Raw genomic sequence first — 15,693 nt, 5'->3', positions numbered from 1 at the left:
TACGCTACTGAATAATGTAATTCACTGCCCTGTCAGTATATAACTGTACTTATTGCATTTATTGAGTGTAAATTATTTTTAAATAATTTATTTTAAAATAATCACATTTACCCCATTTAACAAACTATTGTTTTTATTCAGGATAAAGACGTTTTTCAGTGTTGAATGCGTTTTCTTTTTGAATGTTAAATAATAAAAATATAATTAAGAATATATAAAAATTGTATTTTTATCTGTATAATCTGTATATAATTTTTTCTAATATAATTTAATTATAAAAATTTAAAAAAGAATATATAAAACGCGCGGCTTTTATTGTGAAACCAGGGACCGGAAGTGGAGACACTGTTGTTTGTTTTGACACAGAAGAAGAAGTTGCAGGTCGCTCGCCGAGAGGCTGACAGGATGAAACTATAAAAAAATAAGATAATAAGAAGCTGCTGCTGCGGACTTCATCATGGCTCAACAGGTAAGACCGCTCACCTGTGACGTTAAGGTGACCTCTGACCTCAGCCGCGTCAGAACCGACCGCTGCCAGCCCTGCAGAACTCCATAGAGAAAACTGTGAATTTCAGCAGCAAGTGAACGCTCCGTTTATAACTGAATAAATATTATTTAAATAGGATATAAATAAGATTTTAATGTCAGTAAAGTCGCAGAACGTTTCTGTAAGACTATTAAAAGATTTTGCGTGAAAGTAAAATACCAGAAAAACTAAAGAAACCGGTCCTTTAACAGTGAAAACATGCACAAAAAAATCATGCAAGATTCTGCAGGAGTTTGGTTGAAAAATCATTATGATGTCGAACAAAAAACCATTATTGAAATATTAAACAGGCATTTTGGGATATTATGCATGATCAAAGAAAGAAAATACAGTTAATAAACTGTTTAATATTGCAAACGTGCAGACATTTAGAAAACATTCTATGGACTCTGGTAAGAATATATATTAAAGCTGAAACTTATTGAAAGGATTATATGTATAGTATAGTGTATATACTCTCAGATATCAAATAAACTAAAAGAAATGATGCAAGGAAAATATCAAAAGTGCCATCAAACATTCTAAAAAAAACCTTTTTTTATTATTATTATTATTTTTTTAACTTAATCTAATAGTCAGACGGCTTAGGACCAGATTTGAGAAGAATGGGGACACGCCTGACAAAAGCACCACATTTTTTCCACATGCTCTCCATCACCATAGCTTTCAATTTTTGGTAGGAGCCACTTCATCAAGATTCTGGATCAGAGATGGCAGCCATATAAAGTCTAAACAACAACACCATGAAGAAGAAAAGACTACACAGGACACTGGTTGAAGACAGCCAGGTCTGGCTTCCTGTGTGAATCATTCTACTGATTGCGTCAAAAGCCTGCAATGAACTGGTCAAGTGCGGTTGTAAGGGTGCAAGCGGTTGTGGTGCAAGGTGCTCATGCAAGAAGGCAACATGGTATTGCAAAGATCTCTTGTAGTTGTAAATGTAACAAAAATATGAGTAAAGCTAATAAAGTTCAATTAAATGCATGCATATTGTGCATTTTTCAGAATATGACCTATATCAATATATGTCCGACGGCTTAGGAACTTCGACATTACGTAAATACATGGCAAAAGTGAACATATCTATTTGATCAAATATTCATCTAGTGATATTCTTAATAGCTTTAAATGATTCTTTGACCCAGAAAATGTAGATTTTGACACCAAGATTGACCTTCTAAGTGGCTTGGAAGATATATTGGTTCTCATAGATTTTATATGGTTGCCATCTCCGATCCACAATCTTGATGAAGTGGCTCCCATCAAAAATTGAAACCTATGGTGATATTGTAGAGAGCATGTGGAAAAAGAATTGGTGCTTTTGTCCGGCGTGTCCCCTTTATTTAGCTAAGCTACCCGACTATAAGAATTTCATGGAGGTATTCATGCAAAAATAATCTTAAAATTATATTTTCAGCAATATGGTTGTTTTTTTACTGCAGAAATAAGGAAAAATATTGAATTAAAACAACAACAAACATCTGTTTTAAAGGATTTCTTAAGAAAAAATCTACAGAAACTGAAAGAAATATATAAAAAGTGTGCCACATTTCAACAGGAGTCTGGTAGGAGAGGAAATTATTACTACTCACAGTATTTTATTGCAGATGTGTACTAATTTCATATGATTTAAGAAGTTACATGTTTTCTGTTGAAAACAAGAATTGTGTGAAGTTTCAGTGGAGTCTGGTGTGAGCTGCAGACAGAGAGCCTGCAGCTGTTGACAGAAGACTTCTGGTCTGACAGGAAGTCAGAGTCGTCTGTTTGTCACAGTCTGTAGTTTTACTGATAACCAGGTCTTTCCTGAGGACCGCTGCATGAACCAGTGTTTGGTTTAGTTTGGAAAAAATAACACAGAGGTGAACTCTTTAATTTTTACTGACAGTTTTGATGTTTATTTGTTTGTTTTGTTTCAGGCTAAAATTCTGTATGACTTCACAGCAGAACCAGGAAACAATGAGCTGTCAGTCCGACAGGGAGAGACCGTCTTTGTGCTAGACCAGGTTCACACACACACATATGTTTATATATATATATATATATACACACACACATATACAGTAAGCAGTACACATGAATGTCTGTCATAATGTGTGCGTGTGTTTCTGTGTACAGACTGTGGGTGGAGGCTGGATCTCAGCCCAGAACTTTAACGGACAAACCGGACTGGTACCTGAGGGGTATTTACAGGTGAGCTTTCGACTTCCTGTCACCTGGATCATCAGAAAGAAGCTCCTTCCATTTCCTGTTTGTCCGTCATTATCACTCGGTAGTAAACAACGGTATCATCTGCATACGCACTTATTAAAAACAAATAGAGACCCAAAAACTATCACAAATACGTACAAAAAAACCCACAAAGACAGGGAAATCAGTCACAAAGTGACACAAAACATCGACAGAGAGCGCAAACATACCACAAAAGCGACTAAAAATCACCTCAAAGTGATGAAAAACAAGAACAAAGATGCAAAAGGAATCCAAATAGATAGAAAACCACCACAAAGAGACAAAAAAACCCAAAGAGACAAAAAATCACCTTGAGGAGACAAAAAAATCCCACAAAGAGACGAAAGACAAGGCCAAAGCGACATAAAATCACCTAAAAAATACATACAAAACAACAAAAAAACAAAACAAGAGACAACTAAACCCAAAGGCAGGAAAACACAGAGACATAACCACCGGAAAGCTTCAAAAATGACTGTAAAGTGATGCAACATGACACAAAGAAATTCAAAACCATCAAAGAGATACACAAAGAGATACCTCACATTTCAACCACCTCAGTGCGGACCTACTACAGAGAGACAAAGAGATGCAAAACTTTGAAAAGACGGAAAACTTCAACGACATGCAAAATGACCCCAAAGAGACTCAGAACAAGCACAGTATAGCTGAGGGCCTCAGTGTTTTATGGTTTCGATGTTGTGTTTCAGGTCTGTGGCAGCGGTGAAGCAGGAGGGGACTCGTGGTCAGGGGCGGAGGCTTTTGTCAACAACCCAACAGACGGATATACGCACACACAACACGGTATTTTCAGCAGATTACTCCGGTACTTTAATGTACTCTCCATGTTCACTACATTAACTGTCTCCTGTGTCCTGCAGCCGCTGAGGACGATGACGGTGAGTGGGACGACGACTGGGATGACCAATCTGTGGGTGGTTACCATGGTGACAATCAGCAGGATGAGGAGGGTGGGGCTTCAGGAAGGAGTACCCACGGACCCTCCATGAAGCTTTCCCTGAACAAGTAAAAACATCCACACAGTAGAATCTGGTAGCAGTCAGTAGAACTCTTATCAAATGAAGAGTCCAGTAGAGTTAATCAGACCACAGTAGAGTCCAGTAGAACTCATCAGATCCACAGTAAAGTCCAGTAGAAGTCAGCAGAATTCATCAGATCGCAGTAGAGTCCAATTAAAGTCAGTAGAACTCATCAGATCCACAGTAGAGTCCAATATAACTCCTCAGATCCACATTAAAGTCCAGTAGAACTCATCAGATCCACAGTAGAGTCCAGTAGAACTCATCAGATCCATAGTAGAGTCCAGTAGAACTCATCAGATCCATAGTAGAGCCCAGTAAAAGTCAGTAGAACTCAGTAATCCCGTTTGTTCTCAGGTTTCCGTTCTCCAAAGGTCCGAGTCCGGAAGTCTTCTTGTTGGCTAAACCTCCGGCTAACAGCAGAGACAGACTTCCTGTTTACGTGAGTAATCAACTTTATTGATCACTGTTTTGGCGACCACAGCTCTCTGATTGGCTCCTGTTCATCGTCCAATCAGATGGGAGAGGTCGGTCCGGTCTGGCTGTACCCGACGACTCCTCTCGACTGTTGGATCGCCGACCCAAAGAAAGAGTCTAAACTTTACGGACTGAAGAGCTTCATCGAGTACCAGGTTACTCCAAATGTAAGAGCACACAGTATTACTACCACAGTACATAGTACTACTACAGTGATACTTAATATACGGTAATACTCTGAACTATTTCCTTTCAGTCAACCAACACGCCTGTCAATCATCGCTACAAGCACTTTGATTGGCTGTACGAGCGTCTACTGGAGAAGTTTGGCTCGGTGCTGCCCATCCCCTCGCTGCCTGACAAACAGGTGACAGGTGAGTAGGCGCCATGACAACCACACCTGTACAACCACCTGTATGACCTTTGACCTCTGGGTTTGACTTCATGTGTAGATGCGCACTAATTTTTCAAAGACTCAACAAAAAGACACTGCAGAGATATGCGAAACTGCCAAGAAAAACGTAAAACCGCTACAAGAAGATGCAAAGAGACAAAAAATAGCCACAAGAAGCAAAACCACAACAAAAATATGCAGAGATTCAGAACCACAAAAGAGACTCAAAAATACAACAAAGATGCAAAGCAACTAGAAAGATATGTAAAAATGCCACAAGATGCAAAAAACACTACAGGAAGATGCAAAGAGACACAAAGTCACTAAAAAAAGACACTAAACATCCACAAGACACAACATCATTACAGGAACATGGGGTGATTAGGGCTGGGCGATATGGACCAAAAGTTATATCCCGGGATATTTAGGCTGAATATCGATGTACGATTTATATCCTGATATTTTTATAGTGAGAGCAACTGTTCAGTCAAAGCCGAATATGACATGTCACAAGTAGTTTTATTGAAACCATTTTATTTATACCATAAATACTGTATAACAACAGGAATAGCTTTTTTATTTTATTTTATCAAAGCTCATTTAAAGTGCACATTTAAATAAAAACATATCTTAAATAAAAATAGCCGATGAAATAAAATGGGCCAATCTTTTTCTGAAATAAATATATTTATATGAGAAAAGAATAACAAACATTTCAAAAGAACTAAATATGACAATCTCTAGTAAGGGCAGCATTTATATATAAAGAAAGAATTTTTTTTAACTATATCGATATAGGCAATATTGTCAAAATCCATATCACATTTAAAAATATATCGATATATCTTTTATATTGATATATCGCCCAGCCCTAGCAGTGATACAAAATGATGCAAAGAGACACAAACCACTACAAAAAGATAAGAAAAACACCTCAAAGAAACACAAAACTGCCACAAAGAGACATTTCATCACCAGTATTTTTAAGGCTGGTTCTGGACTTTCAGGATGACCTCTGAGTGTTTACCTGTGTGACCTCTGACCTCTCCCCTGTGTGACCTCTGACCTGTGCTGCCAGGTAGGTTCGAGGCGGACTTCATCATGACGAGGATGGAGCAGCTGCAGGCGTGGATGACCCGGCTGTGTCGCCACCCCGTCGTCTCTCAGAGTGAGGTCCTTCAGCTGTTCCTCACCTACAGAGACGAGAAGGCAGGTTAAGCCCATAGAGTGTATATAAATAATGGACGTAGTCACCGTGACGTCCCCCATTGGTTTGTGGCCTGTTGGAAGCATCGAGTTCAGCGTTACACTCATCGCCATCTTGTTTCCGATACGGGGAGCAGACCATATTTGGACTGTGGAAGAGCGAGAGGGATCTGATCACTGACTACAGCCTCTCTACACCTCAACCTGACTGAGAGAAGCTGCTGCTAATTCATGTTAGCATTAACTGGAGCATTAACTGGGATGTTAGTTTTGGCTAGCAAAAAACAAAAACAAAATGTATGTTACTTACCTCAGAAAACTGACCAGCGACTCCTTGGAGTGTCTGTTAGTCCAACCAAACGCTGAACAAGACATTTTTACTGAACAAAACGTTCAAATAAACTGACCCTTTCACTGTATTTTCACTTAATGACAAAGTTATGAGACCAAACCGCTAAACGTCCTCTTTTCTATCTATATTACGTTATATATAACTTTATTGACACGTTGCCGTGGATATGCATCGCTCTGCTTCTCTCCTGATGACGCTCGCCTTGTTAGTGACCTGTCAATCAAAGCTAGCCACGCCCCAAATCATACGTTTCTTTATCTTCTATTTTTTCTTCTAAATGGGGCCATTATTAGAACTATTGACATCAAATTGTCTAGAAGAAGATTTTTTACTAGTGATTGAGACCATAGTGGAAAAATTCTGTGGTAATAAATCAAGTGGGAAGTTTTCAAATTTTGCATTGAAATGAATGGGCAGATTTTTTTTGCAGCCAAACTTAGCGCCCCCTGCTGGAATTTTCGGTAGAATGCAGCTTAAGGCACTTCCTGGTTTGCCTCCATGCTCAGACCCGGAGATTGCGGCCTGGTTAAGCCCCGCCCTCCTCTAGATATTTCAGGCCAGTCAGCTATCAAGAGGTCTTGGTAGCGCTGCCCTGATTGGCTGAAGTGGTGTGTTGATGTTTCAGGAGTGGAAGGCGGGAAAGAGGACAGCGGAGAGAGACGAGACGGTGGGACCGGTGATTTTCAGCCTCGTTGAACCTGAAGCTCCGGAGCTTGACGCCGTCCAGGTGTAAGTGACCACGAAATACAGCTTGTGTATCCACCTGTGTGTCTGTGTTTTGCTGGGCTTACACCAATAGATTTACCCAGTCCCAGACTAAAAGCTGAAAGTCTTTAGTAAATCTAGGAGTTTTACTGGAATCACGGCGCTCCCGTCATCTCCATGGTTAAGTTTAAGGTAGTAATCTGCTCTGTTTCATATCAGTCTTTTCCTAGTCTTGGGTTTGGATCATATCAAACCTGTTTGATATTATCTCTAGTCTCAGTGACGTAACACAATCACCAACCAATAGATGAGCGGGGGAAAGGTCCCCGGTTCCAGACCGGCCAGTAAAACCACTACCACAGGAAAAAGCAACATCACAATAATGATAATAAGCTCAGTCCTCAATAAAAATATAGTGATGTCATATATTTAGATGTTTCTTAGTGAAGAGAACAGTAAGTAGACCCAGTTAAAATGTATAAATAAATGTATACATCAATAAGTAATAAATAATGTATGATTAATGTATGATTAACTAAATGAAAGTTGATAGAGCTGATAAATATAATTATTCAATTCATTCATTTCTAAATGTTCCTTTCCTTTATTCTTCCTTATATCTATTTTTACTGTAAAATAGTCAACTTTTCATGTGATAAAAACCCTTTTTCAGCTCAGTATGAGACTAAAAACTCTAAACACAAACACAAATATCCTCTAATGTATAGGTAGCTTTAATGTGTGCGTGTGTGTTAATGTGTGTGTGTGTGTGTGTGTGTGTGTGTGTGTGTGTGTGTGTGTGTGTGTGTGTGTGTGTGTGTGTGTGTGTGTGTGTGTGTGTGTGTGCAGGGAGCGTCAGTGTGAACTCTACAGTCGTTTTACAAAGTCGATGGATGACGGAGTCAAAGAGCTGCTGAACGTCGGACACACTCACTGGAAACGCTGCACCGGACGTATGTGTACTCTATGTACTTATAAACATAGTACACATGTTCTTATACACACAGTACATATATAAAGTTATGAATGTGTGTATAAATGTGTGTGTTTTCAGCGCTGCCTAAAGAGTACGAGCGGATCGGTCGAGCCTTCAGGAACCTGTCAGCTGTTTTCATCAGCAGCCAGTATCCAGGTGAGGAGACAAGGAGGGAGGAGACAAGGAGGGACAGAGGAGAGAAGGAGGTAGGAGACAAGATGGCAAGGAGGAATGAGACAAGGAGGGAGGAGGCAAGGAAGGAGGACACAAGGAGGGAGGAGACAGGAGGAGAAGACATCGAGGCAAGGGGGGGGAAGTAGTGATAAGTGATGTTATGGTGTTTATTATTAATTGATAATTGATGTCATGGTGTTTATTATTGATTGATTATTAATTTTATGGTGTTTATTATTAATTAATTATTGATGTAATGGTGTTTATTATTGATAAGTAATGTCACGGTGTTTCAGGAGAGGCCACGCTGACAGACGCTCTGACCGCTGCTGGAAAAACATACGAAGAGATCGCACAGATTGTTGCTGAGCAGGTAAACACACCTGGAAGATTAACACTTGTAGTACTGCAGTTGTATTTACTTTTTCTGCTGTCACAAACTAAGATTTGATAATACTACGAGTACTACGAGTAGCATTTGAATTATATTTCTGTATAAACTCAATGGCCCTCATTTATCAAACGAGCGTACGACAGAAAGTGAGCGTAAAGTGGGCGTACGATCATTTCTACAAGCCTCGGCATTTATCAATCTGGACGTGAACGGAGGGTACGATCAGATCTAACGTCTGCTCTCAGCTCGTGGACGCAAATTTGAGTCAGCGTGAAGTCCACACGTCTGAGTCAGAGAATTGATCTTAGACTGTTGTATCCATGCCTGGAGCTGATAAAACTCTGCCGGGTTTTGTTTTTAATGGTGACAAAGCAAATCATGTTTAGGCTACATAGTTTATCATTAAACATCATTTAAAATAAATACACCCTGCAACCGAGAAATTCTTTAATCAGAATACTAGCCGAGGCTATTAAATGTTGTTGTCTTCTGCTGTTTACCGTTGTTGTTATTATTATTATTATTATTATTATTATTATTATTATTAAATTCTGCTGGACACCGGAGCGTCAGCGTCTCCTTTCACCAGCGGTTCTGACCTAATAGAAACATTTCAGAATTATTACTAAATGTAAAGAGGTGAATTATATCTCCCCAACTTAACAATAACAATATTTTGATATTATATAGATTATTAGGCTTTATATATCACAATGTATAAATGAAACATTCCAACCTCACCAGGAGTTGAATGCTCCACTGCTACTCTGCTGACAGCACCACTTTCACTTCATTTTCACTTCACTTTCTGACTCTGAAAAATTCCTCTTCTTTTGAATTAAAACTTACTTTCAAACATTGTTTACCTCCTTCAACCAAAATGCTGTGAAAACTTTAAGTATGTGCTCCAAATGTAAAATATTCACCGAACTTGTTTGAGTTTATAACTATAAGTACTCGCTGCGTATTTCTGTAATATGGCTATTTCCTCCTGTTGTTATTTGTAACGGTGTACTTTGCTGATAAAGGTGATTTTAGGGGGGGGAAATCCTCTTTTTGGCCGTATTGCGCGTATATTATATATATATTGATATATTAGGGTATGGTATTTAAATGACAATTGTTTCCAGCCGCCACATTTATCAACAGCCGATCCTTCTCACGCTGTGATTGGAGAGATACGATCGTTTGATAAATCCCACGCGAACCCTGTCGTAAGACGAATTATACGCTCAGATCTTAGCTCGTTTCTACGCTCGTTTGATAAATAAGGGCCAATATGTTGTTGTGTGACCTCTGGTAACCCCTGGTGCCCTTTGACCTCCTCAGCCTCAGAAGGACCTTCACTTCCTGCTGGAGACAAACAGCGAGTACAAAGGCCTGCTGGGATGTTTCCCAGAAATCATTGCTGTACACAAGGTACTGTAATACCAATACACACTGTAGTACTAATACAGCTATTACTTCAATAAGGAGGGGGCGGTGCTTCATGGGGGTTTGACGCTACATCACTAAGGGGGCGTGGTCTCACCTGTCTGTTCAGGCTGCAGTGGAGAAGGTGAAGGAAGCCGATCGTCTGGTTTCTGCCGGAAAAATCAACAATGATGATAAGAAGTGCATGAACCATCGAATCAGCTGCATGAGCTACTCCCTGCAGGGTAACAGTACTCCATAGAAACTAAACATTATCATATATACCACTAAACAGTCCTGCATATACTACTTCACAGTACTGCATGTAATACAACACTGTATAGGTAATACAAAAAGTAATACCCGACACAATACTGCACAGTATACAGAAATACAGTACACAAACACACAATAAAGTTAATGTCATCATTTACATAGTCAACACCATATTATATTTGACGTTATATTGTTAACTTATAAGTTGACATCGTATTATAGTTAACATTGTTAAATCGTCATATCGTTAATGTCGTCCTATCATTAACATGGTCCTATTGTTAATGCCGTGATATCATTAACATTGTGGTATCGTTAAAGTCGTCAAATTGTTAATGTCGTGATATGGTTAACATTGTGAGACTGTTAACGTTGTCCTATCATTAATGACGTGATGTCATTAATTCCGCGATATCGTTAATCGTTAATGTCGTGATATCATTAATATCGTGAAATCCTCAATGTCGTGATATCGTGAATGTCGTGAAATCGTTAATGTTGTGATATTGTTAGTATCGTGATATCGTTAATGTCGTGAAATCGTTAATGTTGTGAAATCGTTAATGTTGTGAAATCGTTAATGACGTGATATCGTCAATGTCGTGATATCATCAATCTCATGAAATTGTTAATGTTGTAATGTCGTTAATGTTGTGAAACCGTGTATGTCGTGATATCGTTAATGTCGTGAAAACATTAATGACGTGAAAACGTTAATGTCGCGATATCGTTAACGCAGTCATAACGTTATTGCTGTTAATGTAAAGTTAATGCTGTAATATCGGCATAACGTTAATTGAGCCCTGGACATCACTGTAACCACACTCTCTCTGTGTCTCGTTGCAGCTGAGATGAATCATTTCCATAGTAACCGTATCTATGACTACAACAGAGTGATGCAGCTGTACCTGGAGCAGCAGGTGACCTTCTACCAACAGGTGAGCTGAGGGGGTGGAGTAAGGGCAACATTATAAACATCACACTGTGACATCATCATGTCTTCTCTGCTCTCTGATTGGTCAGATCGCTGATAAGCTGAGAGGAGCTCTGAGCCAGTTCACCACGCTGTGAGGATGACGGAACGATGACATCACCATTGACTGTTACACTTTTAACAAAATTAAAGCCTGAATATAAATTAATAAGATGTGAAACCTAATTCTTCTTCTTCTTGTTTTATTTTAAAAAAAGATTGTTTGTTTGTTTTTTATTCTTCTGAATATTGATGTTTTAACTGGATTTTACACATTAAATTCACTTTGGACACTACTTCAGTGTGTGTTTTATTTAAATCATTATTTTATTATTTGTTTTATGGCTTCAAAATGTCATAGAAATTACTTTTATAAGACAATTTTATAAAAATTAAAATACGTAATTTCTCATATTTCTTTAAATATTTTAATTATTATAAATGTATCATTTTAAATATATCTTAATTATGTAAAAAGAATATACAATAATATAGGCATTAACCTATTGAATTTATTAAGTAAAAATTATTTGCATATCATTTATACTTTGGTTGAACTACTTCATGTTATTATTATATAGGAAAAAAACAAATTAAAAACAATGAGAATTAATAATGAAATAAGATTTACAGTAATAAATAAACATGTATCACTTGAGTGTGTGTTTTATCTTTATGTCTGCTTTATATGTTACATAATTTATATTGTGTTTATTATGGAATAGACATAAGACAATGACAAACCAAATAAAAACAGTTTCATTGTTCCTATTATTCAATAGAAAACATTTAAATAATTGCTTATTACATGTTTTCTTCTATTGTTATAAATATATTTCAAATAGATCTGAAACATAAATATATATTTTTCAATTAGTTTGCAACACTAACTTACATATTATTTTAACCTATACATTTTATCCCAAAATATTTATTAACTCTAAAAAACAATTAAGTATTTAATGAGGTTTTATTATTTTGAATTTATCAAATAGTGTTATACTAATTAAATCACACAAAACGCACCAAAAAAAATAAAATATCAAAAATAAAATACAAATAATAAATAATAATGAATGTTCAAAATAAATATAACACAATTTAAATGATTGATAAAGTGATAATGAAAGTAGATGATATAAAAATGAACTTAAAATCAAACTGTGGAGCAGCTGTAAGCAGACCGTGACCTCTGACCCCAACACAGGAAGTGGAGAAGCTGCAGGAAAACTGAGCTTACACTTCATTTCCTGTACGGATGGAACTGTTGTTTTTTTTCTTTCCGTTTTTATGGGTTTAAAACAGTGAAACACACAAACAGCTGCAGGATTTATTAGGCCACTTCACACCAAACTCCATTATAAATCCTGCTAATTTAAGATATTTGTCTCAGTAGGATCAGTTGCACAGTGAAAAGCTTGAAACTCTCACTGCAACTACACTCAATCATTTAGTACAATTATTTTTGTTTCATCATGACTTGAAACCAAACTCCACCTAAAAAATAGTAATTTTTACGAAAAGTACCTTCAGTCACATACCTGAAAGGGATCAGTTCAAACTTTTAATAATCAAGTGAATTCCTAAGAAATCTTTGTTTCAATAATAAAAGAAATGTAGTTAAATTCCAGTATTTCAGTGTTGTTAGAGATGCAACCCTTTACAGACGTCATACCAAACTTTAAATTAATTAATTGATAAAAGGTAGTCGCATATTTGTCAGACTTTCAGAGTAAAGTTTATTAATCAACAACATCTTCTGATTAATTCAGATAATTTTACATTCTTCTTATTTCGGGGCATTACACAGAGACCACGAATATGTTCTTGTTGTATGTCAGGGAGGATTTCTGATGAACGCTTTTGGGATCATCAACCACTTGTGTTGATACAAATCAGCTCTTGATTCTACCAGATTTTTGTCTAAATCACGAGGGCAGAATGAAATTACAGTTTGGTATGGTCAGACTGTTTAACCCCTAATATGGAAAAATAGTTGGTTTTAATGTAAATAGCAGTTCAGTTATGTTTCACAAGTACATATGAAGTATTTTCACCCCTGTGTTTGTTGTTAAATACCTATATGATGTCATCAGCGCGAGACTGAAGTAAGAAATGAAATAAAAGATGAAATGATGTTCAGCTGTGTGACTGATAATCCATAGACATATATACATGTATGTATGTCTATGATAAGTGTATAGTAAATAAGAAAACGACACTTTGTCTCCATCTGGTGGACAGACTATGCAGCACAACATACAACAGTTGCATTATGGGAAATGTAGGAGAGAAGTTTATTTGACGGACGGAAGCTGCCAACATGAATAAATAAATAAATAAATGACTCGATTTGCCATTAAATTCACCAAGAATGATATTTAAAATAAATATAGGCATTAATTAATTGATAAAATATTGTGTTTGCTTTTTTATTTACTTACCTTTATATATAATTGATTTACTTTCCTATTTCATTTTCAATTTATGTATTTTAAATGTATTTATTCACCAAATGTCAATAGAAAATAATACAATGACAATGACAAAATAAAAAATAGTTTTAATTTTTATACCAATTATTTAATAGAAACATTGTTAATCATTACGACTTTTTTAAAAATTCCTATATGCTTATAATACATTTTATAAATTTTATATATTTAATTTATTTATTTCACCCAACTTCAATTTATTGAAACTAAACAGTCAATGTAAAAAGATAAAATAAATGGATTAAAAAAATCATCAAAACTAAAATAGATAGATAGATAGATAGATAGATAGATAGATAGATAGATAGATAGATAGATAGATAGATAGATAGATAGATAGATAGAATAGAATAGAATAGATAAATACATTTATATATTACAAATTATAATTAATTTATATTATTATTCTATATTTTTTTATTTTGTCTGCTTCCACTGCTTTTTTTATAGAGGAAAATGTCAATTTAGGAACATTTAAATGTATTTTATAAACAGAAAAGTAGAATGATTGAAAAAATACAATAAGAAACTTGTTTTTTGCATATTTTATTTCTTCTGTTATGATTATTTCTTACATTTATAAATTAGGAAATACTATTGTGTCATACAGACTGAGGTTTAACGTTGTAGAAGAAGAAAAAAAACACTTCCTCTTATCACAGAAAGCAGGATGTCTCTCTTCTGAGTCTGCAGCACAAAAGATGAATCAATTATTAAAAATAAAAACTTGAGTTATTAAACAAATGTTAAGACTACGAAGACCTACTTAAGGCCATCTTAAAGTATGTCTTTAAAGTTTATGGTGACGTAATATGTGCCGAAAACATCCGTCTCCAAAGTCCTGCCTGGAGGCAGAAACTTCAAATTAAAGGTTTTATTTAAAGTTTTATTTTGAAAGCAGCTGCCACCAAGAGATGCAAACTTCAAATTAAAAGTAATATTTTGAAAACAGCCGCCACTTTGAGACATAACAAACTTCAAATTTAAGGTTTCATTTAAAGTTTTATTTTGAAAACAGCTGTCTCCAAAGCTTTATATGTCACCTGGAAACACAAACTTAAAATTAAAGTTTTTGTTTTAAAATGCCATTTAAAACAGCTGCCAACTGGAGACACAAACTTCAAATTAAAGGTTTTATTTTAAATTTGATTTTGAAAACAGCTGTCTCAAGACCTTTAACCCTCACCTGGAAACACAAATTTTGACCTAAGGTTTATTTTTATTTTTATGTTGAAAACGGCTGTTTCCAAAGCCTTAGCTGCCATCTGAAGACACAAACTTAAAATTAAGGCTTTATATAAAGTTTTATTTTGAAAACAGCCATCGCCAAAACCTTAGCTGCCACCTGGAGACACAATTTTCAAATTAAAGATTTACACTTTTCCTGCAGTTTTGTGAACTGAACCCTATTTCATGTGACTTGATGAACCTAAATCATTCTGATTGATTTCGGTTAATGAGAGCGGTGACGGTGAGACTTGTTTTGATCAAGAACTTTGAGCTGCACTTAATTTTATCTTCTGTGATCTTTATGACCACAGTAGCCTGACACTCCTTCCACTGCAGCTCATATAACGTTTCACAAACACAACTTTAATCCAACGTCTCCGACCTGCAGCTGCTGACCAACATGGACTTTTTGTTCATTTTCACTTTGGGTGAGGGAACTTTTTGTTTGTTTATCGCTGATGTCATAATTCTGTCCGTAAAGTCTCCTCTTTACAGACATACTCACTTTATGCTGATAACATGCAGTTAAATTGTGTTATTACATATAATATTCCTGCATACTGGAGTCCTTAAACAGTCTGTGAGCAAGGGCGTAACTTTGAGTTGAACATTGGGGGGATTGAGATTTCTGCCTGTGAAGCAGATCTAAAGACATGAGAAAATCTTTACCTATATATATATATATATATATTTGTCCCAGGAGAAAATTTTGTACATTTATAAGTAAAATGCATCAATCTCATGCACTTTGAGAGCTAAATAAGAGCAAACTCCTCACATACTGTAACATTTGTCACAGTCAGGAGATACTG

At 36.2% G+C, this 15,693-nt stretch overlaps 1 protein-coding gene across 1 annotated transcript; it reads left to right on the top strand.

The window, feature by feature from the left end:
• Positions 1-346: 346 nt before the first annotated feature.
• LOC131962828 (sorting nexin-9-like) lies at positions 347-11,452 on the top strand. The gene is made up of 17 exons (XM_059327917.1): positions 347-469; positions 2,464-2,550; positions 2,663-2,737; positions 3,487-3,580; positions 3,658-3,802; positions 4,174-4,258; positions 4,335-4,460; positions 4,550-4,667; positions 5,766-5,896; positions 6,871-6,974; positions 7,800-7,903; positions 8,005-8,082; positions 8,397-8,473; positions 9,824-9,913; positions 10,038-10,152; positions 11,030-11,121; positions 11,207-11,452. Exons 1-17 carry the CDS (start codon positions 458-460, stop codon positions 11,252-11,254), a joined length of 1,581 nt encoding a protein of 526 aa, XP_059183900.1. The 5' UTR covers positions 347-457; the 3' UTR covers positions 11,255-11,452.
• Positions 11,453-15,693: the final 4,241 nt, after the last annotated feature.

This window comes from Centropristis striata, chromosome 24 (genome assembly GCF_030273125.1).
Source record: "Centropristis striata isolate RG_2023a ecotype Rhode Island chromosome 24, C.striata_1.0, whole genome shotgun sequence".
Taxonomy (NCBI): domain Eukaryota; kingdom Metazoa; phylum Chordata; class Actinopteri; order Perciformes; family Serranidae; genus Centropristis; species Centropristis striata.
This window is presented reverse-complemented; position numbering and strand designations above follow the sequence as displayed.

What these genes read in the sequence shown, in the direction of transcription:
- LOC131962828 (XM_059327917.1), top strand. An exon ending in TCACCTACAGAGACGAGAAG is followed by an intron (nt 5,897 to 6,870) that starts GCAGGTTAAGCC and finishes TTGATGTTTCAG; the next exon opens with GAGTGGAAGGCGGGAAAGAG. An exon ending in GAGCTTGACGCCGTCCAGGT is followed by an intron (nt 6,975 to 7,799) that starts GTAAGTGACCAC and finishes GTGTGTGTGCAG; the next exon opens with GGAGCGTCAGTGTGAACTCT.